This window comes from Cyprinodon tularosa, unplaced genomic scaffold, assembly GCF_016077235.1.
Source record: "Cyprinodon tularosa strain WSP-4 unplaced genomic scaffold, ASM1607723v1 ctg134, whole genome shotgun sequence".
NCBI lineage: Eukaryota > Metazoa > Chordata > Actinopteri > Cyprinodontiformes > Cyprinodontidae > Cyprinodon > Cyprinodon tularosa.
The window spans coordinates 1,247,766-1,273,185 of NW_024038158.1; the positions used below are offsets into that span (position 1 = coordinate 1,247,766).

The 25,420-nt window shown below is 38.7% G+C and overlaps 1 protein-coding gene across 1 annotated transcript in view; it reads right to left on the minus strand.

Moving 5' to 3' along the window:
* Positions 1-25,420, minus strand: part of slc49a4 (solute carrier family 49 member 4) — an 81,318-nt gene that overhangs the window by 24,333 nt on the left and 31,565 nt on the right. The window contains exons 4-6 of the mRNA XM_038277747.1: positions 23,087-23,216; positions 17,990-18,098; positions 14,617-14,684 (exon numbers count right to left, since the gene is read on the minus strand). Coding sequence (XP_038133675.1) covers positions 14,617-14,684; positions 17,990-18,098; positions 23,087-23,216 — 307 coding nt within the window. The remainder of the gene's footprint in view (positions 1-14,616; positions 14,685-17,989; positions 18,099-23,086; positions 23,217-25,420) is intronic.

A 25,420-nucleotide genomic window follows, 5' to 3' on the forward strand; every position in this document is an offset into this window, starting at 1 on the left:
ATAAAAAGACCCGCTGCACATGATTGATTGGTTCAGCTTGGGGGTGAAATTCTGTCAATGAGCTGAAAGCAAGGGGATGGCAGAAAACATCTTTTGCTTTGACGGGGGGGAGCATTCACACACTGTTCTCCTGTGGCATTTTTACGAGACATAAATGTCCTCCGATGTTGTAGAAGCTGTCTTTTATAGGCTAACAAATTAGCTCTATGTTCACAGAACATGAGACACATATGAATAAGTCCACAGATCGCAGGGGCAGGAAACGGGGCAGAACCTCATGAACTTTTATCTCTCCTGATGAAATCACAACTGAAGTGCTCATGGGCCCACATTTGCCAAAACACATGGATCCATCTCATGGTTCCCAGGCTGCAACTGCACCCCCTAAAATCTGCATCCACCATCTGCCACAGGCTGGCTCACATCCACAACTCTTCATCCACTCCTGGTGCCAGAGAGACGGACAAACACATTTCCCTCAACCCTGCACAAGCCTCTCAACCCTTTGCAGAGAAGATCACAGACAACTCTGTGAATTTTAATCGGCTGTTTTATTCAAACTAAGCAGCTTTTTCAGTTGTTTCCTATCTGGTCCCAAAGTACACTTGACAAAGATGTTTCTTGTTGTTTTCCAAATGTCAGTTTAGTTTTAAGTGTTTCGAGACAACTGGCTCACAGTACTCAACACAGCAAAAAATTTCTTAAATGGTAATACTGGCAAACCAAATTCCAATAGAACAGTTTGTCCATTTTAATTTGGTTAACACCCCTGTCATATAGTTGCATATTACCCTTTGGGGCACAATATTAACATTGCTACATCACTTTATAAGAAACTAATGCTACCGCACATACACACACACACATTGTGACAGGATTGACACAAATGCAACTCAGATACTGCAGCGATAATGAGCCAATAATAACATTGCATAATCTCATGGTGATCACTGATATTTGGTCTGACTTAGAGAACAATAGCTACCCTTGCTTAAAGGTAGCTACTGTTTCCTTTTCCCCACCACAATATGCAGATGGTTCATTCAGCAGAGGAATGCGGTCGGCAATTGTAGGAAGTTTCTCTCCTTTTTTGAAAACCTGATTTTAGTATTTTACCGGAGAGGAAGTTATCAGTGATTCTTAAAAGTAAAGGAGAGGATGTTCTTTTTCCGGGTGGATCATCTAAGTAAGAGGTCCTCCTAATTTTCAGTCATTCTGGTGATATGCTTAGGTAAGGCCATCCTATGTGCCTAGTTATGTGTGGTGAGCTACGGTTTCAAACAGCCATTGAAGCTCACCTTTCTCAACGCCGTTCTTTGAAAATGACCGAGGGTCGTGAGAGAAAAAGTGTCAACGAAGCGTATGAGAAGATGAGAAAAGCCTTGGAAGAGAGAAACAAGACCAGAGTGTTTTTGGGAGTTTCTTTCATGTGATAGCATACACTAAAAGCACAGGTCGGGCTTCCCACTGATCCCTTGTTTGCAAAGTTTCTACTTGACAGGTAAAGTTTGGCATGCTATTTGGAGAAATCCATTTCACATCACTGCTAGTAAAACGAGGAGAATGGTTGTTTCTGCATGCTCTCCCACATGTTTAATAATATCCAAGTTTTCAAAAGAAGCAGCAGGCAGAATGACTTCCGGTTCAAGGGTCAAACGGCGCCGTCGTCCAATCAGCGATGTCTCATGTTTCCCATTGGTACCTACCTTTTCCGGTAGGTTAATGTAATTTTGTTTTTCTTAATGTAGTTGCGCTTTGCTTTATGTAGTTTTGTTTTTCTTAATGTAGTTGCGCTTTTAGATTTGTAGTTGCAGTTTGCACTTCAGGGCCACCGTAGCAATCCCTCTCGGGAGCAGGTACAGGGTTGTGCATGTGGAGATGATGGGTCTTTTCATAAATTCGGGAATATCCTCCCCTATACCTTTAACTTATGATGGATAAATACACTATTAATAAAGAAGAGCACTCACAGGTGTGCAAAGAAAACGAACAAACCACTTCATGCATATACAGAGGGGTGTTCGGTTAATATGGATGTTTACTTGTGGACTACGAGTTAAATGAAGAAGAAAAAAAATCAATAAATTTGATTTCACATTTTATATTTAAACTTTAGACATATTTGAGAATTAATAATCTTAATAATCATTTTTTCTTTCTGGGACCCCGTCATTCAGCACTTCTAGGGATCGAAAATGTATTGCATTTGTAATACATGCACAATTTTAAAATTTACAATTTCCCAACTGCTGGTGCCTTTTGTTTGTTTTTTGTTTTTGAGGGGGTCAGCTTACATTGAACAAGGGTAAAACATGTCCTAGGAGGCAGTGATATGATAGAGTTTGCTGCCACACAGAAAGGAAGAGAGCAGCCAGTGCATAAATCCATGCATGTCAGCTTAGAAGTAAGCACTTTTCCACGTAGCAGTAAAGCCCCATGATAATGCACTCAAGAGTGAGCAATCAAGGCCATGAAAACAATAAGGAGCCAAACATGTACATCCTTGTGGTTGGTAAAATTTCTGTAAATATTTTGGTTAAAAAAAATAAAAAAAACAACCTTTTAAATTGAGCCAAAAAGCACACAGCCATTCTCAGGAGAACGGAATAATAAATTAGTCGAAGGCCATAGCTTTACCAGTGGGCCGCTGCAGGACGCTCTGGACAGATTATGTCCCTTAATGATATCATAAGGGGAATGTTTTTCTAACAGAGCGTTTTAAGCACATATCTATCACATAGTAAGCTGGAAAAAGTTAAAGAGAGAAGGATGAGGAATTTGTAGAGCAGTGTGTTGATACCGAGGCTGGCTAACTGTTAGCTATTAATGACTTTACTGCTTTCTATCAAAAATTAACGTCCCTGGTTTCTAGGAATCTGGGCTATACCTGATATAACCTGCACTACATTCAATCATTCATTCATCAAAACAGAATTTAACGCCAGAAATGAGGAATGAGGTGATTTAAATAATGAAAAAAAAAAGGCTCATCTTATTTCATGTGAATAATAGCTAATTATCTTATTTTAAAAGCAAAAATACTCATTACAAATATCTGCTATGGGCAAACACACAAGTTTTAGATCAGGTTTTGCAGTGCAATTTAACTTCAACATTAGTTAGGGTAAGTTATCAAAAGAAAGTCAGCATATCCCAGCTGCGTAACAGAGCTAATGTGTTCTAATGTGCCAAGCGCAGAGCAGAAATAGAACAATATGATGACCAACATGGAGTCACAGATCTTCCCTGTTTACAGATAAAACCCATCAATCAGGAGCTTATAATCATTTGTTTTTGCTCCATATCATCCCATCAATCTGGAGCTCTGCACACCTCAGGCCTCCGTGATCTGGAGGAAAATTAGCAGGTTTAGTTTGCTTCCAACTACTTTTGACTCGCCTACACTTCTCCAGGGTATTGTAATGGGAAGATAATTGATGAAGTTTGTAAGTAGAAATTCTGTTCACTCCCTCTTTTCATTTCAAGAAAAAAAAAGGTGCAATATGTCAACGTGAACCCACCAGCTGACAAAGGGATACTCATTTTCTGCCATCTTTATTTCAAAGATTCAGACTTCAGTTGGTTTAATACCCCCATCCTGCAATCGCATTGCATTAATATATTATGGCTTTAAGAGGAAAGATTTCTTCCAGTTCAAGAAAATAATTTAAAGGAATACTTTAAAGGTTACGAGAGCTAACATTAAAAATAAACCGATGCTCAGATTTGGACCTCAAAGATGTTTTCGAAGACGTCTTATGCTGTTTATCAAGACTTTGTTTAGTGTCCTACAGTCTTCTCTCTTCAGGAAACGGACTTTTATGGCTGGATGTTGGCATGATGAAGTTTCTTTGAACTCAAGCCAATGTATTTCAGAAACAAGTTAATAATGCAAAGGGAAATAAATAGGGATGCACGATATTGGGATTTTGGCCGATATCTGATATGCGATATATATTTTAAAACTCATGTAGCCGATAACCGATATCGATACCGATGTTAAAGCTGGACAAAAATACGTAGTCATTGAAAATAGCAGTTTTGTTATCCATTTCTGACACTTTGATAAATAATATACTCAAATATATTTTCATATGCTGATATCAAATTGATTTTTAAAAAGGCGGTATCGATCTATTTTACTTTCAAAATCTCGTGAAATTTCATCGTTCTGTTACAAACTCTCGTGATATTTTGCAAATTCTTGTGAGATTTTGTTAGTAAAATAGATCGATACCGCGTCAATATATCAACATATAAAAATATGGCAAAATTTTGTGAATTTTCGGGGGATTTCATAGGATAACGATGACATATAGCAACATTTCATTAGTAAAAGAGATTGATATGGTGTTTTTAAATGGCAATATATCAGCATATGAAGATATTGGGATATTTTAATTTCATCTTTAGAAGTTTTTAAGTCTGTAAAAAAGAAGTTTTTGAGGAAGAAGAAGAAGTAGTATTTTTTTTTTTAGACTTTAGAAACTCAGAAGCTGATCAAATATCGGGTTAAATATCGGTGGGGTGGCCGATATCCGATATTCAGTTTTAATGCCGATACAGGCCAATACCGATGGGGGGCCGATTATATCGTGCATCCTTAGAAATAAAGCATTGTAATTTAATCTTTTAGGGGTTTTTTTTTCTAATAAGCAGACCTTCAGTGATGCCCCCCACCGGCAGACTTTTGTCTTTACACTAGAATGTCTGATTTCACTTTACACACATCTGTATATACCCAACTAGATGCATAATCTGCTAAAACCATTTTTCTCTTAGCTTTCCTGTTTGAGACTTTAGTCCTTTTCAGTTTTAATAAATGTTTTATGGTAATTGGGACATTCAGGACAAATTCTATTTTAACTTAAATGTATTTTTTTCAGCTTGAAATATTGAAATTCAGTAAAAGTTTTCTGAATTGTTTGACATTTTTGAACATGTCCCCATATCTGCTAGGAAAACACACAGGTTGTGGTGTTTCAGTTTACAGATTTTTACTTTTTTTTTTGCCTCAGACCGTTTGTGTTTCCTGTGAATTCTGTGAAAAGTGCACACACGCAGTAAACACGTATACGAAAAGTTATATTTATTAAAAAAAATGTGAAAACTAAACTCTATGTAACTTTCAATTTTTTTATTTACTGTTTTCTTCTTAGTTGTAGCTAATGACAATAGCAAAGCTTCATCGTTTAAATTGGACTTCATATGCAACGGCCATCTCTGTCATCGACTGACATTTTATAAACATGATGCTAGGCATAAAAGGAAACATGTTTAACAGTTGATGCTATTTGATAGTAAAAGTTTGTCTTAAACTATAAACAACAGTTCATTCAGGCCTAGGGTTGCCAACTACCTGAAAAAAAGGGACACTTCATGTGCGTGGCAGCTGACCCGATTGCCTTTACCCCTCCTGGCGTGGTGATTTTTTTTTTTCAGCCCCGTTTGTGTGTGAAATGATTTTTGTAACTGTTTGACTCAGATCTGCATTGAATTAGATGCATATTTGTGAGTGACATGAACAAGTGGAAAACAAATTATCCAGTAATTCACTTTAATACAGAATAACAAGCTTTGCTGAATAAAAGAAGTATTTAGGCTGTCCTGCTTAACTTCAAACTGTAAAAATGAATATAAAACAATAAATAAATAGTGCATATTCTTGGTGCAACAGCAACTTTGTGCAAACATATTTGTGCCTTAAATTCAATGACTTTAGGCTACAGCTGCAAAACATTATGTAGCGATAGTCTGTTTTTTTCATTTGTATTTCCTCTGAGCTCTTGCAGCAGTGAGGAGTTGTTTGTCTTTGAGTGCTCCATGAGCAACACTTGGCTCGACCAATGGGATGAGGGTATTCTGGACCGTAACATATATGTTGTCAGCTCATTGGTCACACAGGACAGGGCGTTTTATATCTAACCAAGTTTCATTTTCCATTAGCTTTTTACTGACTATTTTGTTACTCTCACAGTAATATGGGACAAAGTGTGTTCCTTTTCCACTAAATACGGGACAGGTGCTTCTATTTCTAAACGAACGATTCCATTTTTCAAGGGACGTTTGGCAACCCTATTCAGGCCTCACTTTTCTACATATAAACAGTGAGGGTGTGTAGCAGCCTAGTGGTTAGGACATAGGGCTTTGAATCCTGAGGTTGTGAGTTTGATCCCTCACTCCCACAGACTGCCACTCTGGCTCCCTGAGCAAGACCCTTAACCCCACACTGCACCCCGGCACTGCACAATGGCAGCCCACTGCTCCCCAAGGGGATGGGTTAAATGAGAATTCATTTCGTTGCTCTGTACTTCTGACAGTGTAATGACAATAAAATGGAATTACTTTTTTTTTTTAAGCTAACGTTAGCTTAGCTCATACCAAGTTTCAAATTTAACAATCATTTTTAGACTTAAAGGCTACTGATGTCAGAATGCATTCATGACCGAGGTACTGAACTAATTTATTTACTGAAGACTGTACTTAACCAAACTTTAATTTGTGAAGAGAACAGCTATTCGCCTGAAGATGCTTTTCTAATGTTACTGATAAGGTTTGAGGTATTGAAACTGCCCGGTTTAACTCCACCTTTCAAAACTTTCAGGTCACAAATCTTGCATTTAGCAAATGTACTCGCCGGCGTTTCTATAACCAAATACTTCCACACTGCAGACGTTTTCTTCTCCTGGTTTGTATTCCCACCGCATGAAAAAGCTGCCCCGGCATTGGATAAGAGCGTCTATTTGCCAGCTCTCATTGGTCTGGAGCGGGCCAACAGCGATAGTTAACACTAGTGAGTGTCGGGAGAGAGAAGGCTGCTCTGAAGTGACATATAAACATCAAGATGATATTAGTGCCCTATCTGTAGGTACGCGCCGATGCCAATACCACCATTTTAGTGCTGGATCGGGGCCACATCCAATACTATCAACTAGGGGTGTAAATAATAATCGTTTTGTATCGATGCATCGATCCAACAGCCGACGATCTGATGCATCGATACATCCGCAAGAGTATCGATTCATTTTTTTTTTCCTCCGGTCTATTTTTATCCATTTGCTCCTGGGCGTAATTCTCCCTCCCGTGCTGCAGTGGCGCTAAACCTATTTTGCCCTCCTACCGCGCTTCCTGGTTATACTCATACAGCAGTGTGTTGTAGTGAGCTTGAGACAGACATTTTTGATTTATGCCCAATATTGAAGCGTGGTCTTTGCTACACGCTGTGGGTCTAGATACGGCCGAGGAGGTGAGGAAGTGGGGGCGAGTTTAGTCCGACGACGGAGGGACATGAGGGCCAAAAAGAGCGGAGATCCAGGTGGAAAAAGGGTCCCTGCGTTCTCGCACACCTCGCTCTTCTAGCGGGTCAAACTTAATGAGTTGTTTTCCGCAATTTCGGTCATAAAAACGAAACAAGCCGGCCTCCTGTCTGCGGTCAGCTACAATTTGGGAGAGGTGCAGCGGAGCGTCTGAGGAGGGGGCAGGGACTTCTGGAGCAGAGGTATTGAATTGCACTCATTGCACTGATTTTTGCAGTATTTTTTGATGCAACTTTTCTACTTCTGTTATTTGCTGTCGTTTAAAAAAAAAAATGCATAACGATATTACAGCTTTCATTGATTTATTTCAACTTATAAACATTGTCTAGCCTGTAAGGTGTAAAAAAAAAAAAAGAAAATGAACCAATTAATCGAATCATATCGTGGTGTATTCTTGAGTATCGAAAAAAAATTGAATCGTTGGGTCAGGAAATCGATACTGAATCGAATCACCATGATGGGTGTGATTTACACCCCTACTATCAACCACAAACGATGAGCAGGAGCATGCAGTCATACTTGCGAAATATCGGGGGACAGATTTAATCTGTACACATAAAATGTTAACGAGCATGTAGAGCAGTTAAAGCAACTTTCTTTTCTTTTCTTTTTTACTGAAAATCTAAGACAACTACTGAAACAAAAATTTAAAATATGTAAGACTTTTTACCCTCAAATTACCAAATTGAAATTGACAAAGTTCTCTAATTTAAATGAATGTAATGTGAGGCAGCAGATGATGAACATAGCTCTGTGAAATAAGAACTGCAGACCCAGATCCTTGCTGTCATCTTCAGCACATTTCAACCGTGTGAGCAGCGACGGGATAATTGCTGAAGCCAAAATTCATTTGACTATCAACTAATGCACCAAAGAGAACGGAATAATTTCCTCCTTTGATTCTCAGACTGCATAATCTACCAAACAATTTATCAGTTTTGTTTACAAATACTTCCATCTGATGCTGCAAACAGCTACATTGATTAAGACAGGGAGTTATGGACCCATTTCCCTGATTACAACTTACAAAAAACACAAAAACTGCCCGGAAGCGACGATTGGACCACGGCCCACATCCATCAGCGCGTGAACGAGTTTCTCTTGTTCTCTTGTTTTGCAGACTCCACGCTTTGTCTTCACCATGTGGCTCTCTACCCATCAGCGAAGGGGGAAGAGGTACTTGCATCAGCATCAATTCCACTCCCTCTTTTGTCACCAGGCTCTGCTCTCATAATAAAAAAGCCAGATGACACGAGGGGAACAACAGAGACATATCCTCTTTGCTAAGTTCAAGTGGACCCTCCACTGCTCTTCATATGAGATTTATCGGTTACTACTGATGTTATAAATAATGCCGCTCTAATGCAGAAAGAGAAGTTCCTAATCTTACTGATTAGACAGAACACTGACAGCCACGGCTTTTATAAAGAACACAAATGTGTTTACACGGCGCCTCGCTGACAACATACTGCTTTGACAGGGTGTCGCATATGTCAGATTTGAGGATGTTTTGAAGGAAAAATTTTTATAATTCACATCTTTTATTTTCCTCCTCATCTTGAAAAACAATGTAAACACATCCCTCTTGCTGCCAACCATTTCTTATGCTCCTGTTTCATGTTTGTTTGGTTTAATGTCAGTTTTAGGTCAAACTGATGCTGCAATAAATTTTAATCTAAATAAGTCTTAAAACAAGTGCATTTTTTCTTAAATCTAATTTAGACACTTTGCCAATGGAACAAGATTATTTACTTTTAAAATAAAAAACGACTGCAGTCTCTTATTTCAATCACATAATATCTAATTATCAGATTTTAAGAGTAAAAATACTCTTTCCATTTGCAAATCATCTTATTTAGATACTCAAATTAAGGTCAAATATATTTAATTCAAGAATTTTTTACTTGTTTCTAGCTTGTTTTTGCAGTGTTAACGTTCTGTACAACTTATCAGCCTCAAATGGTGATTTTCGTCACGTATAAAACACATTTCTAAAAGGATAGCCTATTTTTGTTGTAGACAAGCCTTTCTTCTGAATGACTGACGCAGCACGACACTGAGGATTATACGTGGAATATGTGTGCAACTGAGCTGCGAATAAGGAGTGCAGCTGTTAATGAGGTGTTACAGTGAATGCTTATTTTCTAATTTAATGCCTCAGTGGCTCCATCAAGTTTTCTACCGAGCTGGCTTGTATTAGCTTAATAAACAAACTGAACTGCCATTTAAAAATCAGATATGAGGGAGGCCAGTTCACTCGTGAGCTTGCATAGGGCAGCGTTCAATTTGTGTTTTCCAAACATATTCAGCTCACTCTGCTTTAGAGTCGTGTAGCTCAGAAGAGAAGGGTGTTTTTTTTTTACAGCGCTCTGGGAAAACAGCTGTGATCTTTTTTGCTAATCACACATTATAAATCGAAATTATACTGCAATTTCTTGGTGGCATCTCTTTTAAGGAGCATTGATGTCAATCAGAAGAAGACAGGGGCGGAGCTAGGGGGTGGCTTGGGGTGACCATGGGTTGCAATTCCTCTCTAGACCAGTGGGTAGCAGCAGTGATTCTCTCAAGTGTAAAGTCCTACTTACTAATAACTACTTAATTATTTTACATTCTAATTATTAATCATCATTAACCATAAACTGAAAAAAGCAACAACAACAAAAAAAGCTAATATATTTACCTATCAAAATACTAATATTGAAGCTTAAAAAGTACAGATTTTTTTCTTTTAAAACTATTTTTTGGTTTCATGTGGAAGAAAGGAATGTATGCGTCTCTGCGGGTCATCTAGAGTTTTCTATGTATTTAAAAAAAACAGCTCAACCCATTTAATGGGTATTATAAATTAATTTTAACAGATTTGTATATTATGATTAATTTAGACAGCATTAGAAAAGGCTTCATAAAAATGTTGTCTGTCCTGAGTGTTTTAGTAGGGAAATTTACTTGTGTGTCTCCATTTTCCTGCTGGTACAGTATACATAGACTCTTAACTGGTTTTGTCTTCTATTAGTTTACGTATTCATATATCAGTCCACTTCAGCATCATCAAGTCTTAAAAAAAAAGAGATGAACCTCTGTAGAAGAATCTTTGGATATAATTGTTGTATTTGCAAAGAGCTCAGTGATCTGCTGTTATAGCTTTACTTCTGTTTAGTGGTTTTAGCCACTCTTCATGCTTTAAAAGACTTTTTTTTTTTTGCCATGATAAACATTTTTTTTATCATGTGGGAGGCAGATAAATTGTATTGATGGGTCTGGATTTGGTTTGCAGGCCTTGAATTTGACACATAGGCTCTAGAGGAGCTCCAAAGATCCGTGGCTCTGGTAGTGAACCCATTAACAAATTGAATATTACCAAACCGCTTCAAAAATCTGATATTGCAGGAAGAATCTCTGGTCAGATGGGACCAAATTTGATCTTTTCAGGCTTAACCACAGAAAACTAACACCGCGCAGCGATGTGACCACACAATCCTCACCATGACACGAGGCAGATGCAGCATCGTGCTGTGGCAACGCTTTCAGCAGGGAAACACAAGCTGGTCAAAACAGATGGAAGGAAGGATGGAGCTGAGAACAGGGCAACCTTAGAACCTTAGGCTGCTAAATACTAGTGACTGAGGCAGAGCATTGCCTTCAGCAGGGAAATACTGAACATACGGCTATAACTACAACAGAACGGTATAAATCTCAATGAGGCTCAATTCATGTCAGGATATAAATCTAATCATTTTTTGAGTAGAATTTAAAAATTGTTGTTCTCAGATGTTCTGGGTCCAGTTAAATTAAGGTTTAGCTATTTTTACAGGACAAGTTGATGCAAACATCTCCGGATGTGGAAAGCATGTAGAGACCCACGCTAAAGGCCTGTTATAAGGGTTGAATACCAATTAGAGTTGTTCCTATTCTGAAACCAGAATCAGAAATGTCTCTGTTAGGATAATTGTCATTGATGATGTGTGAGTTTAGTCAGAACTGATGTTTTCCCCAATAGTGTATCTAATTAAGACAGTTCCTCTGTCTGGATATACAGATATAATCTTAATTCTGCATGTGGCAAAAATTTGGGAATGAAATGAGAGCGGTGTCCTTCAGCTAAGAACAGAGTGTAATATTGTGATAAGGCTGGAGTCATGATGTCTACTCATCTGCTAACGTGTATGATGTAATGATGTATCATACTAGAGATGTATAAAATGCTTCTTTAACTGTTAATCAGGGCCACTTCCCAAGAAGTGAGCCCGGTTGGTAAACAGCTGCCTTCTGTAAATTCTAAACAACTTCTCTGATCAGAGTAAGATTACAATTTCTTTTAGAATTTGTTTTCATCTCTCCTGGTTATTTAATACATATAAGTTATGATTGATCTCTTTTCAGGAAAAAGAAAAAGAAAAGAAAAATGTAATTTAAAATAGGAACTAAAATAGGAATCTATGTACCTGTTAGTTCTGGTAGTTCTGACACGGTTCTTGTTCGGCACTCTTAAAATAGTTGCACTGTGCAGGCATAGTAGGATTTTATTTTTCCTTTTTTTGGTAACTCGATATCAACCGACAAGTTGCCTTTTGTATCTCTGCTTCTGTCTCCTTGAACCCCAGTCGGCCTCGGCAGACGGCCGCACACACTGAGCCTGGTTCTGCTGGAGGTTTCTTCCTGTTAAACTGGAGTTTTTCCTCTCCACTGTCACTAAAAGCATGTTTGTTTGTATTCTTGTGAGAGATTGCCTTAGAATCAATGAAATCAACTGTTTTTCCTTACATAGAACACTTTAAATACATTTATTGTATGATCTGGTGAACTGTAAAGCGGCATGAGACGACGTGTTGTGAATTGGCGCTATAGAAATAAACTGAATTGAGTTAAAATTAATTTGATTGATTCTCGCAGCACAAGTATTGCAATCGTATCAAGAGAAAAAACTAATGGTATCGGAACATCTCTAATAACAATGCATGAAGCACTTTACAGATAAAAGAATAAATGGCATTAAGAAATCGTTGCCATTGTCTTTGTAAGGTTGCAGTAGTTTTTTAAGCCTCATAAAAAAATCAAATTGCAATTCAGTCAAAATCGTAAAAGGTTTAAGGGGATTAAAACCTTTATAAGGCACCCTATGTGAACTACAGAGTCTTTGGCAACGTTCACACTGCAGCCTGAAGTAGGGCTGCAACTAACGATTATTTTAAAAATCGATGAATCGGACGATTATTTTTTCGATTAATCGATGAATCGGACAAAAAATATTTTTTATATTAACCTCTTTATTCCAAAATAAACATTTTAGACAGAACAAACAAGCACACAAGTACAGGTTGCCCATTAACTGTACTGGTGCAATATGAAAAATAAATGTTTGTGTTAAAACTACGCAAACTTACATGAGAAATGTAGCTGTACATCCACAAAATATAGGGTACTTTGTTTCATAAAGCGCAAAAAAAGACATTTTTGTTTTTAAAAGCCTCTAAGGGGTTCAAACAATAGGCCCCCCATTTCAACAAATGAGTTTTTTTTAGACTAGAAGAGTTCTGCCTTTTAAGACAGGAAAGTACAGCAGTTAAAGTTGCTACTTGAGAAAATACTGAACCATAGAGATAAAAATAGCCCTGTGATTCAAATTATAAATTGTATTTGGAATAAAAATGAGAGAACTAGGGGTGCTAAAAAACACATCCTCCAAAGACAGATATTTACATGGGAATGTGGCATATAATTAATTGACATATTACTGATCTTGCTGGATTTTATTCTGCTTTACTTCTATAAATTGCAGGATCATCTTTACTTTATCTTTGCCAGAAGATTTAAACTTTAAAAGTCTTGCCCTCATAATTTGCAAGTTAATTTATTTATAAAGTAAATATAAACGCTGCTTAAGCTAATTCAAATGAAATTAAAAGTAAAATAAGTAGCCAACCTTATCACTGTCTGTAACCTACTAACACGGTAAGGAAAGCATCAGATGAGCTTCCTGAGAAACTAACGTTACGTTTCCCCACTTTAAAACCAAACAAACATGGTGGTTCCGTGCCATGTTAATTTCTTTTGAAAAAAGTTGCATGTTATCACTTTTTTCGCTTTACAAAGCGCAGGCTATTTTAATTATTGTGATCAATTTGCGCCGTCAATCCCGGTGCATGCGCGCTTCATTTGCAGTCTGGACACTGAGGCTCTGACTGAGAGGGACTCCTGCGGGAAAACGCGGTTGGGGTGGGGGAGGCGCCCCACGGCAGAGTAGGAACATGCATGCTTTCACGTAAGAGTCTCCAAAAGCCGCCAGTGACACCGAAAAAAGTCGCCAGATTTGTCGCTAGTCGCTTTTTTGAAAAATAGTCGCTGGAGGGGTCTGAAAAGTCGCGGAGTTGGCAACACTGCACCTGCGGCGCTGACTCGCTCTGCCGTATTTTTTTTTCTTCCTCTTTCAGTCAAGAGGCAGTGATGACGGCGCGGCGGATGACGCAATAATCGCGCGACACAACTAATCGATGATGAAATTCGTTGCCAACGCTTTTAAAAGTCGATTTTTATCGATTTTATCGATTCGTTGTTGCAGCCCTAGCCTGAAGTGACCCAAATCCGATTTTTTTATCACATATGCGACCTGGATCTGATCTTTTCATGGCTGTCTGAACAACACAGATCTGATTTTTGCAAAGCGACCCAGGCCACTTGGCTATGTGGTCCTGAATCCGATACGAATCTGATCTTTTCAAATGACCTGTGTCTGAATGGCCAGGTCGCATTCCTCTGACCTGAATGCCATTAAAACCCAACAAAGGTCATTATTATGCCTCTTGCTACGCAGAAGGGGCAAGAAAAACAACAACCATGGCACATGATGATGTGGAGAGCAGTATGTATGTTTAACCATATTGCAAAGATTGTGTTTTTATGGTTGGAAAAGACCGCTAGATGCACGCCGACGCTACCATCCATGTTTACTTCCGGGAAAAAAGAGCACGCTGGCCTGTGACGTCACTCCGTCCTCTACTGCGCATGCAGGACACTTGCGTTGTATGACTGCAGTTCACACAGGAGATCACATACAAGTCGCATATATTTGGAAATGTGACCAGTAACGTAAAAAGAAATCGGATTTCACAAAAAATGGGAATTAGAGTGCCCATAATCTAAAAAATGAGCAAAGAATCTGGTTGGGGTGTGTGGAGGTCTCAGAAGACTTAACGTGTTTGTGCAGATTAAGAGCAGTGATTTCATTTCAACTTAAAGGAAAAAAAAAACTGCAGGAAAAACTGGTAAAAATAGAAACTTGCACTGCAAATTTGGCTGAACTTACCTGGCCATTGCTACTCCAACCACACATCCGCCGACAATAGACCAAAAACCTATCCAGCCTGCATCCACCTGTGAGAAAAAAAAATGAAAGGTGGGTTAAAAGCAAAGTTGAGAGAGGGAGGACAGAGAAAGGCAGAGAGCAAGTGTTAAGTGTTTGAAACCTACTGAGACCTTTCAGTCACTATGTCTGCTAAATTGCCTCGTCTGACAGTATGCTGTGTGTACGTGTATGCTTGAAGAATTGTTGTCCTTCTTCTATTTAGAGGAATGGAAGCCAATCCTGGAACATTTGCTCAAAGTCAGGAGACAGGATGTTACGGCCAAGGGACTGTCGCAGAATCAATGGCGGGTAAAATGCTGCATGTGTAACAAACCTACACACAAACACACAACCAATCAGGGTGAGACACCCAGATGAAAACAAGCAAGTGCCAATGGCGCCGTTTAGTCTCCCTGGGGCTATAACTCACTTTTTACCAATTCCAACCAGATGGAGGATACACAGCAAGGGAACAGAGTCAAAACAAGGATACTGGAGCTTTTTGCTTAATCATTCTCTGCACCCAAATGTCATCAAAGGCAACAATAAATAAAAATGGACAGCCAAAGTTATTAATTATAAAATGTATTTTGGCTTAGTGAGTGATGAATGCCAGAATGCTTTTATACCTGATATAAAGCACTTCCTTCGGTGTGTCCTTCTGGAGACCCAGAGTCCTGTGATACGGTAAAACTTTGACATAATCGTCAAGATTTATGATTCTAGAATTGCACTACTCAAGATGGCAGCATGTTGGAGTTGCTAAATTAGCTTGATTCTCATTTTATTTTTTTAAAGAATTTCGTTTCCTCCATTTTGTGGAGAAAGGTTTCATTGATCTGAAGTTTTTTAGCTCTGATTTTGGATGCTGTGCAGCTGAAAGGATTTTTATTATTATCTTTCCAGTTTTGGATATTTGTAAGGATATGTAACCATGTCAAGTTATGTTTTTTTTTGCACCCAGGAGCTGCTTATCTCAAAAGCTGAAATAAAACCTCAACTGCTACTTAAGGTCCCAGCTGAGTTGAAAACAAGGAGCCAATGATGCAGAGCAGGAGCAAGGACAATAGAAAGGAGGAGGAAATTTAAGGCAGCTCTTCCATCAATCATTGTAGACTCTAGCAAGGACAAGCCTTCTCCAAAAGCCCGCCACTAATGACAACATCTACAGCTGCTTGAGGAAAATCTTAAATGTCTAATATATGATTTCTCTTTGGGATCAATAATTACCTAGATGTACTGAACATCAGAACATGTGAATCATCATAAAACCATTCAGTTGCTTTTAATGACTACCTAGTATCATCAATGCAGGTTTGTGCAGCATTGTTGCCAAGCTTGTTAAATTTCACTAATTGAGGTAGCAAAGTATAAATAGGTCTCCGAGACATTTCATTTCCTAAATCCGAGTCAACGTGCACCATGTGCAGACATGGAGTTAATTAACCGCAGTACTGTTACTGCCTTGGAAACCTTAGAAAAGGCAGATTTGAAGCCTAATCATCTCTGCTATATTTAATTCGTGTAATACGCTGCAGACTGCCGGGACTATAAAAGGTAAACCCAATGGTTTTTATGTTATGTTTTCTTTTTATTAACTCTCCAAATAAGCCAATCAAAACAAAAATGTCAACGCTCAGCTTTATTCCTACACAACATTCTTTCTCTTAATAACTTCATGTAATCCTGAAAGCCTACAAGTCGTATTTAATAGTGAAACATGAGTCGAACAGCAAAGGAAGGTAGCTTATGCACTCTGGTGGAATTGAAGCTTGCCAAGACCTGAGGATATTAATTCATTGGTAAACAAAAAAAAGAGGTAATTAAACTAAAAGATGCTCGAAACACTGGATCAGCATTCCAGGTATTGGAATTAGAAACGCACGTCCATTAAAGCAGTGAATGCAGATGACTAATGAGCACCTGTTTGGTGAAACATGTTCATTAGGATGATGGGAAGCTCTGTGCTCAATGGTTCTGTCTACAGGTTTCACAGATTTCCCCATACAGAGATCTTATATGCTTTCATACACTTCGAAAAGATTCTTCAGGATACTAGTTGCTTTAGTAAGTGAGCAATCACTGTCACTTTACACACCTTGAGAGGCAGTAAGAGCAAAATGCATATGAAAGAACCACTTTGAAACTTTATTACTGTGTATTCATTACTTTGTTTACTTGAAAAAGAAAAAGGGTGGCTAATCTTGTCTTTTTAGTGGACATTTATTTACTTTTAGAAATATATTGCATTTGGGCCACTATCATAAAAGTGAAATAAAATGACTAAAATGATTCACAGGAATACTGGAGCCTGTTATTCTACTAGATAAAATCCCAATAATTACACTGGATGCCAAGTTAATCCAGGTAATAATTATAAAGCACTATTCTAACTTTTAACCCAAGATGGTCAGGTATTTAATTAGTATGGGAGAAGGAAAGCATCCTTTGAGATTCTGTAAGATGCCTTGCAGCAGCTGTTGAAAGCGGTGTGACTGTCTGGTGGCGCAAAGCAGAGGTGGGAGAAGAAAACGTTTCAACCTCTGCTCTACTGTGTGCAATTTCCCCACAAGCAGCAGCCTGTCTGATAAGAATCGTGGAATAATGCTTGTTTTGACATGGGTTGAAAGCAGGGAACTACAAATCAGGCAGAGTATTTTTTTCATTTTCCCAGAAGCTTCACAACAAACAGTATCTACACCAATATGTCCGAATTCTGGCAAAGTCATAAAAGCATCATGGCCGTCTGATGGGTTAGAGAAATGTAAACAAATAGCCTGACAGGAAAACATTTCAGAAAAGGACAAATAAGTACTAAATCAGGGTTTACACAGGAACGTGTAACTGATTTAATGCTTTTTAATGCTCTAAGAAATCATTTTAAAGCCATCAACAAATACCCATGACTCTCATCAAAACCCTTCATCATCTTTACCGTCAACAGGCTGCAATTCCTCGATTTCCAGCCACTTTTGTTTAAATTTGCATTTTCCCCATTCTCTAGCTTTTCTCCGCCTCGAGCTTCTTTTCCAAACATACGATCAACCGGAAGCAGTTCCGCACAAATATATCTCGATTTAATATATCTGACGAAATTGTTTTTAGAAACTTTTTTTATAAAGCATTTTAAATGCCACAATAATAACATTTAATGAATTTTAATGCCAAATATTTAATGACTTTAAAGGATTTTTAATAACTGGTGGAAACCCTGTAAACGAACCACAGAGCACTCTAACAGTTCAAAAGGACACATAAAAGCAAGTCAGCTCAAAATAAATGTTTCAGTGCCTAAACCTGGAAGGTCTGAGTAATTTGAATATCTAGATCTTACCTGGCTGACGTTGGCTGGTGTAAGAACCATGTCCAGGACCCCAGACCAGCCAGCGATCACTCCTGTAGGGACTGCATATGCCAATGCAATCATCAGGAACCGGAAGTTGCTAAAAGTTAGAAAAGAAACAATTAAAACATGAAAAATAAACCACTCGGAATTCATATTTCTATTTCCTAGCATGTCGATTTTTAAAAAATGTTCCAAAGTGTCATCCTAGAATCTTTACATAAAACCTGTTGGATTGATTGGATGGTTGTCTTCGTTAAATGTCTTCTTTCTGCACGAATCCCAGCTGATGACAGAGTTCTGCAGCATTAGGTGCCTAACAGCTTAGGTATGCCGACCATGTACCCACTTAACCTTCCTCTTTAGAGTGTGCGGCACCTCTCCGCTCATATGACACCCCAATACAAACACTTGGAAAACAAGAATCTAATCTAATCACCTTAACCCAGTGAGGTGGCAAACTAATCTAAAAATCAGAGCCACCTACTCAGCCCAAACAATCAGATTAGAGACACTAAGCAGTTGACAAATGAGGCGAGTCTGGCAGAGCAGGCAGCGGATTCTAAGGTAGTTTTCTGTTTTGCTCAAGTAATTTTTCTAATACAAATAAACCGGTATTTATTGAACTTTGCTTTGCTGGAGTAAGACTCTGTGGCTTAAATGTCAAAAATAGAAAGATTTTGAACCTCCTAAAAACCCCTAACATGCATGTTAAATGCAAATTTCTGGAAAAATGTGCATACCTTTTACTTTGGCAAACAGTGGTGGACCTCACTTTAAATCATGAATGACTCTATAGAAAACTCCACGTCTCTCCCTGCTGCAGATTGCACAACCGTCCTCAGTAACACTAGACTCCTTGGCCTTGATAGCAGCATGGAGGGACAATCATAAAAGCCTTCTGATGGAGAGCGCTGAGGAGTTTTTTTTTTTTGTTTTTTTTCCCTGAGCACCCTTTTCATTAACCTTGCCACAACAGTGGAAAATCAATAGCCAAGCAGCTTTATCTTTAAACATGACCTTATATAGACATCCCCTTCAAAGCAAAAAACATGCTAGGTATGCTTTCACTTTTCAGGAGTGATGAAATGTCCCTAAAGAAGTCTCAAAGCTGATGGTGTCATCAGCTAAGTGCCATTCGTCCTTGGCCCACCAGGTTGGAGACAAATGCATCAAGATGACAACTTTCAAAGCTAAAGGGAGTCTGACCGGAAAGTACGGAGGATCAATACTCACGCTTTTGGTCTTTGAAGTCTGATCTCCCGCGGGGGGGAGGGAGGAAGAGAGGGGGATAGCAATGAAAATTGTACAAAATGCGAGGAAACATCCAGGGTCCTAATTAGGTGGCTGCTGTGGAAGCAGATGTGAGCAACTGGAAGCTCTCATCAAGCTGAAGATCATTAGCGTGTGCCTTAGCTCCTGACAGGCTAAATGGATGAGCAGATACATCACTGGGAAGGTGTCAGGAATACTAAGTGATCCGCTGCTCGGCACCTGCCTTCAAACTTATCCTGTGCAGTTCTGCATTTTCCAATTTCCATTTTTTTGAAAGTGAATTCTGCAAGCTCCAGCTGTTTTCACTTCTTCATTCATGATTGACCAAGTACATTTTCATATTGACTCGATGGTTGTTCATGTATAACTGATGTGCTTAGTGAGCAGCTGGAAATAGATCTAGTGCCTTGCAGAAGCACTCATCTACCTTAAATCTTTGCCTGATCTGACACATTAAATTCCCTACCTAAGGACAGCTTTTGATCATTTAAACCGTTATGAAAAAGTGACAAAAACAGGATGTCTGGGCATCTCTGCTGAGACTGAATGGATGGATGGATGGATGGATGGATGGATGGATGGATGGATGGATGGATGGATGGATGGATGGATGGATGGATGGATGGATGGATGGATGGATGGATGGATGGATGGACCAATACTTCAAAAAACACTCAACAGACATCATCTCTAGCCCCGTTTGCCACTACTGAACACGACAGTGGATGCATCATGCTGCGTGGAGGTTTCTTTTCAGCAGGGACAGGGAAAATGAAATCCTGAAGGAAACTCTTTTAAAGGTGGTAAAGACTAATCAGGTGGAAACGCAACTTTCAGGAGGATAACGGCCTAAACAGACCCCCAGATCTACGGTAAGGTGGTGTTAGGATTCATGTGTTAGGATGGCCCAGTTAAAGTCCAGACCAACAAATCTAACTGAAAATCTGTGCCATCTTCAGCTACACAAGTACAGGAAAAAGTTTCCTAAGCTAGCTGTGACATCATCCCAGAACATTGCAGGTTTAGCTCCAGTAAAATGTCACCAAATACAGATGAAAAAAATGCTTTTTACAATTGTATTAGTGAAAATAAATACAAAACAAAAACAAAATTCGATATGCTCTGGAATCGTCAATTTGTTTAGGATTATTGGGTAGGTATTCATTAACATGTAAAAAATGTGTTTTCACCTGTACCCCCTTTCTTTGTTGAAACTGTATCTCGGTAACAAAGTACTAGATATGGAGATTCATTGCTTTACATTTTATTAGCAGCAGGGGAAAAAAAACAATGAAGACTGGATCACGTTGTACAAAAAAGCTATATAATGGAAAAATTGTCCTGATTAAAACTGCACCTGGACTCCTTTCATAGGATTAGATCAAATGGATAGAATATATCAAACCTATAAGATCTGATTTTACATAAAAGTGCTTTTTAAACAAGGATGATTGCTGAAGAAGTCGATGCTTTGTCATAAAAGGCAGCCCCAACTGTTTGTGTTTAGCTCTATTGTTTGAAAACTGAGGAACAAAACCGCATGAAATGTTTTCCTCTCATAATTTCCTGTGCTTCATCAATTACATAAAGTACAGAAAAAGACAAACAAAATACAACTCATAACTATTATTTCCTCTTGAAATTCATGCTTTTTATTTGTTGGTAAATAAAATATCCCAAAGACATGAATGAATGTTTGTGACTGCAATGTGAAAAGTTAAAGGGGTGGGAATATTTTTTGAACAAGAGAAAACGATTGAATGATTAATCTGTGGACGTCTGTCACTTAGTTGTACAGTTTATGGATGATTGATAGAGCTGCTTTTTTTTGTAAACAAGAAAACTAGAGCAGACAATGTGTCGTCATTGCAAATGTACAATTAAATTTCCTAAATAGGTTTTAATTTCATTTTATTTCCCTTTGGGATAAATCAAGTAAATCGCAATGATTCCATAGACCAGAGGTCACGGATTGGTGCACTGCGGTCCGGATCCGGACCCACCTGCTGGCTAATTCGGACCGAACCTGATTTAAAACATTTATAAATTATCACATGCTGTCTGATGACAGTGTCTAATTTCACTTGCACAGCTTCTCCTGTTAATATGGCAAAGCCCTCCAGAGCTTCCGGGACCAGGCTATACATGATACAAATTAGCCAATGAGCTGCGTCAGTCTGGGTTGCTGCTGCTAGCTACTGTCAGACACAGCAGGCAAACCTGCGGCAAGCCGAGCAGTGGGAAAGAAGAAGACGATGAGAAAAAGTGAAAGAAAGTGTGGACTGCTGGAAGAACTGCAGTGAACTGATGACAGTAAAGTGAAATGGCGTGCTCAAAGATGACCCTGCACATTTTGAGTATGTTTGGCTCAACCTGCTGCTGTGAAGCAGGATTCTCCACCATGAACAGATTAAAAAATAAATATGGATCCAAGCTCAAAATGAGCACCTTGATATGAGCTTTAGAATGGCTATGTCACTATTTAAACCCAGGTTTAACGCTTTGCAGGCCATAAAAAATAAAGAAAAAAACAAAAACAACTGTCAGATCAGGTGTTTTATAAAATGTGTGAATCAGAAAATTATTTATATACTAAACTGAAAGATTTTTGTTCTCTACTTAAAAAAAACACTTTAGATTTTTTTTAATATTCAATTTTTTTTTATTATTTAAAAAGTCAATGTATAATATGGATGCATAAACACCTAGTTTTATTTCAGTGTTAAATTCTGTTTAAAGTAACAGATTATAATAAAAAATGTCTCCGGACCTTTACTGGTTGTTGATTTTCTTTATTCGGACCCCGCTGATTTTTTATTGGTTACCCCTGCCATAGATTTTATTTGAAGTCATTTTTTCCCTGATCTCTGGCTTCAAGTCTGTCAGCGACTGGCTGCCCCCAGCAGAAGCTCTCTCAGCTGGATGGACTAAAACTTAAGGGAAATGTGTACTGATCTGTCCAGAACCTTGATATCTGTTGGGGTCTCCATCATCTATCAACAGGAACTCCTAGAGGAGCTGAGTTTCTCTGAACTGGTCACAAGCCTCTGAAAATCTAAGCACCACAGCGGAGTGATTTCTTACTCAAGGGGGGACAAACACAGCCAAAAAAAAAAAAAAAAAAAGTTAATTCAACTCCCTGACTGCTACTGCCCAGTTTTTCTTCTTCCTTCTCCAGCCTTTATTCCCTGGCCACAGCTGCAGGCATCATTCCTTAACAAGCCAGGCACCAGTTCCCAGACAGTGCTGCTTCCTGGTCGCCTAGGGGATAAAAATCACCCTTGATGGAGAGTGTGATGGTGTGAAGAGATGTGGAGGGGGGGATGCACGAGATTAAAATAGAGTGAGATTCAATTTTACCTCCACTTCTAGTCTCTTGTGGGTGGAAATACACAACAAATAGATGCCACCAACATCCAGGACCTTGTCTAAATAGACCATCTCTCTCTGTGAGACAATTCTTCTGGGAATATGTTTATACAACACAGCAAATACTTTATCATGATTTAGTCGGGAATCTAGAGGGAAAGCAGGGAGATACTTTACTAACAACCAAAGCAGCGTTTGAGTGGCGGACAATCTAATGCTCCTCATCTGTTGCTGGATTGAATCATTTAACTCTCCAAGCCAAGCAGAGCCTCCAGCATTATTAAATGTGATGCAGAGAGAGCTGAGGCCACACACATCTGTGGAAATGGACTTCAGTCACGGATAAGGGTTAGGAGGGCTAAATGAAGCAGATGAAGGATACTTTCAGCTAAAAAAAAGGGTGTCTGTAGGTCTGTGTTGTTGTTTGAGCATCAGCGGTTTTACCTGAGGAGTCTGCAGATGCTGCTCCTGTAACTGAGTCTCTGGCTTGCCGCGGCCACGCTGGGGGGCATTGGCGGGCGCGATGGGAAGTAGATCAGGACGGTCGCAAAAAGCGCCGCGATGACTGCCAGTTCTGCCACAGCACAGAGATGCAGGAAGTTATTTTCACAGTTTCAGTAAAACATTGCCCGATGTGACATTTTGAAAGAAAAAAAAATTTGAAAAACAGGTCAACATGACTTCTTAGAGTCCTCTGAAGACTCTTTGCGATGATAAATTTGTGGCCTGGAAGACATGACAGTAAAATGAATGTGTCTGAGGAAAATCATCCAATCTGACTCCGGTTGACACTGCAGCTGGCTGCTCTTGGAGGAGTAATACATTTTACACATATGGGATTAAGAAAGAAAGAATGATGCATTGTTTTTATGTCACTTTAACACAAGGCTAAAATGGAGCAGTGGAGTGCAGAAGTTTTCCCACACTTTGAACCGCTTCCCATTTTTCCACATTAAAATTCCACAAACCTCAAAATATTTTCCTTTAATGTTGTAGACCAACATAATAGGGCATACACTGTTATTATAAAAGGGAAGAAGACAATTTATTTTTCTTACAAATAGAAAACAGAAAAGAATGTTACCAATTCACATGTAGTCCTGTTTGATTTCATAAGCCTGAGTAAAATCTAGCCTTGCTGGCACCACTCAGTTCAAACACTAAGTCGTTTTTCCTGAGTTTAACTAAGATTTTATTGGGGTGGGTTCACGAATCTTTAAACGTAATTCACGTGATGCAAAACATAAACCACCTAGAAGCGGCTGGATGATATGGCCAAACCTTCTACTGTGTTATGTTTCTTAAACTCAGGCAAACTGATTTAATTACCATATCAATGTCAACAAAATAAAAGCCTCTGACATTCTCCACATTTCAGTCTTTTCTCCAGTAAGTTGATGAAATGACACATTTTTTTGGTATTGTGCTGCTGTGACCGACTACTCTGTATTAAAATGGAACAGCATATATATTTCACATTGCCAGTTTTAATAAATTGACCTCTTTTACAAGAGACCTGGCAAAGGTAGCCGCCAAATCACAAGAAATACATACATAGTAAACACCAAGTAACATTTTCAAGATTAAAAAAAAAAAAAAAAGCAGTTTTCATGTTGTTGCAACTCGTGGCACATTTAAAAGCATCTGCTGTGGGGAGCATAGTGGATCGGTACCAGAGCAAAGTGAGAAGGTGTCTTCCAAGTCATTTAAAACTTCCATACATATAATGATATGTTTTTTTAGGGGGTTACCAGTCTCTTGCATTGTTATTTTTGACACAGGTTGATATATTTGAGATGCGCTACTGTATTTGTGAGGTTTGAACTTTTTCATTCAAAATGAGTCAAAGGATTCCTCATATTATAGGAAAGCAAACATGGAGGCGCCTCAAGGCAGCGCCCAAGAACATCTTTCCACAATGTCACCGATTCTGCTGTTCAAAACGCTACAACCCAGGCATTAAACCCGCAAAAGCGCTGAATGTTGAAAACATTTTATCACTGCTTGAAACTTTAAAAACAGAATGTCTTGAGAGCTGTACTGAATGAAATTTCTTTTTGTATACACTCTGTGTGAACAAAATGACAATATAGTCTAAGTCTAAGTCATATATAGATAGATCCTAAACTTTTGTAAAGTCTAAACAGCAAAAATGTTAGAACCTGTGGATAAAATAAACATAATTAGCAAAGACCATGAGTAAGGCTTTTATTTTGATAAGTCAGAGGTGTCTAGAGAAGAAGATGTTGAGGGAAAGTTTGTGTTTTGTCGGTTTTGGAACAACCTGCTGCTGTTAAATACACCGTTCAGCTGGAGAGACTTCTGACTTATTTAGCTCTACAGCAGACTGCTGTAAATCATTAATGGCTGACAGTGTTTGAGTGTCACCGGCTAATAAATCAGGACCCACCTTCACAACGCTGCAGCTCACACACTGCCTTGTTTTCATGCCTGATCACACTGTTAATAAGACCCGAGTGTTTTGGCCTCATGTATTAAAAGCAAAAATCAACTAGTTCGTTTTTGTGGAATAAGTATGAAATGATTTTGCTGCTGAAATCCAAATTATAATTTCTTGCTCAGGGTGATAAACTGTGATTTTTTCCCACATCAGGATTTTTTCATGTCTGTCATGCATTTCTTATTGCCCTCATTAACATAACTTTTTCTCGGCACACTGTGCTCCTTAAATAGCTTAAGAAAAGCTGCAAACTCCTTGATCCTTTTCACTCTTCCATAGAGACCAGATTTGTGGAGGGACCTGTCCTGTTTTCTCAC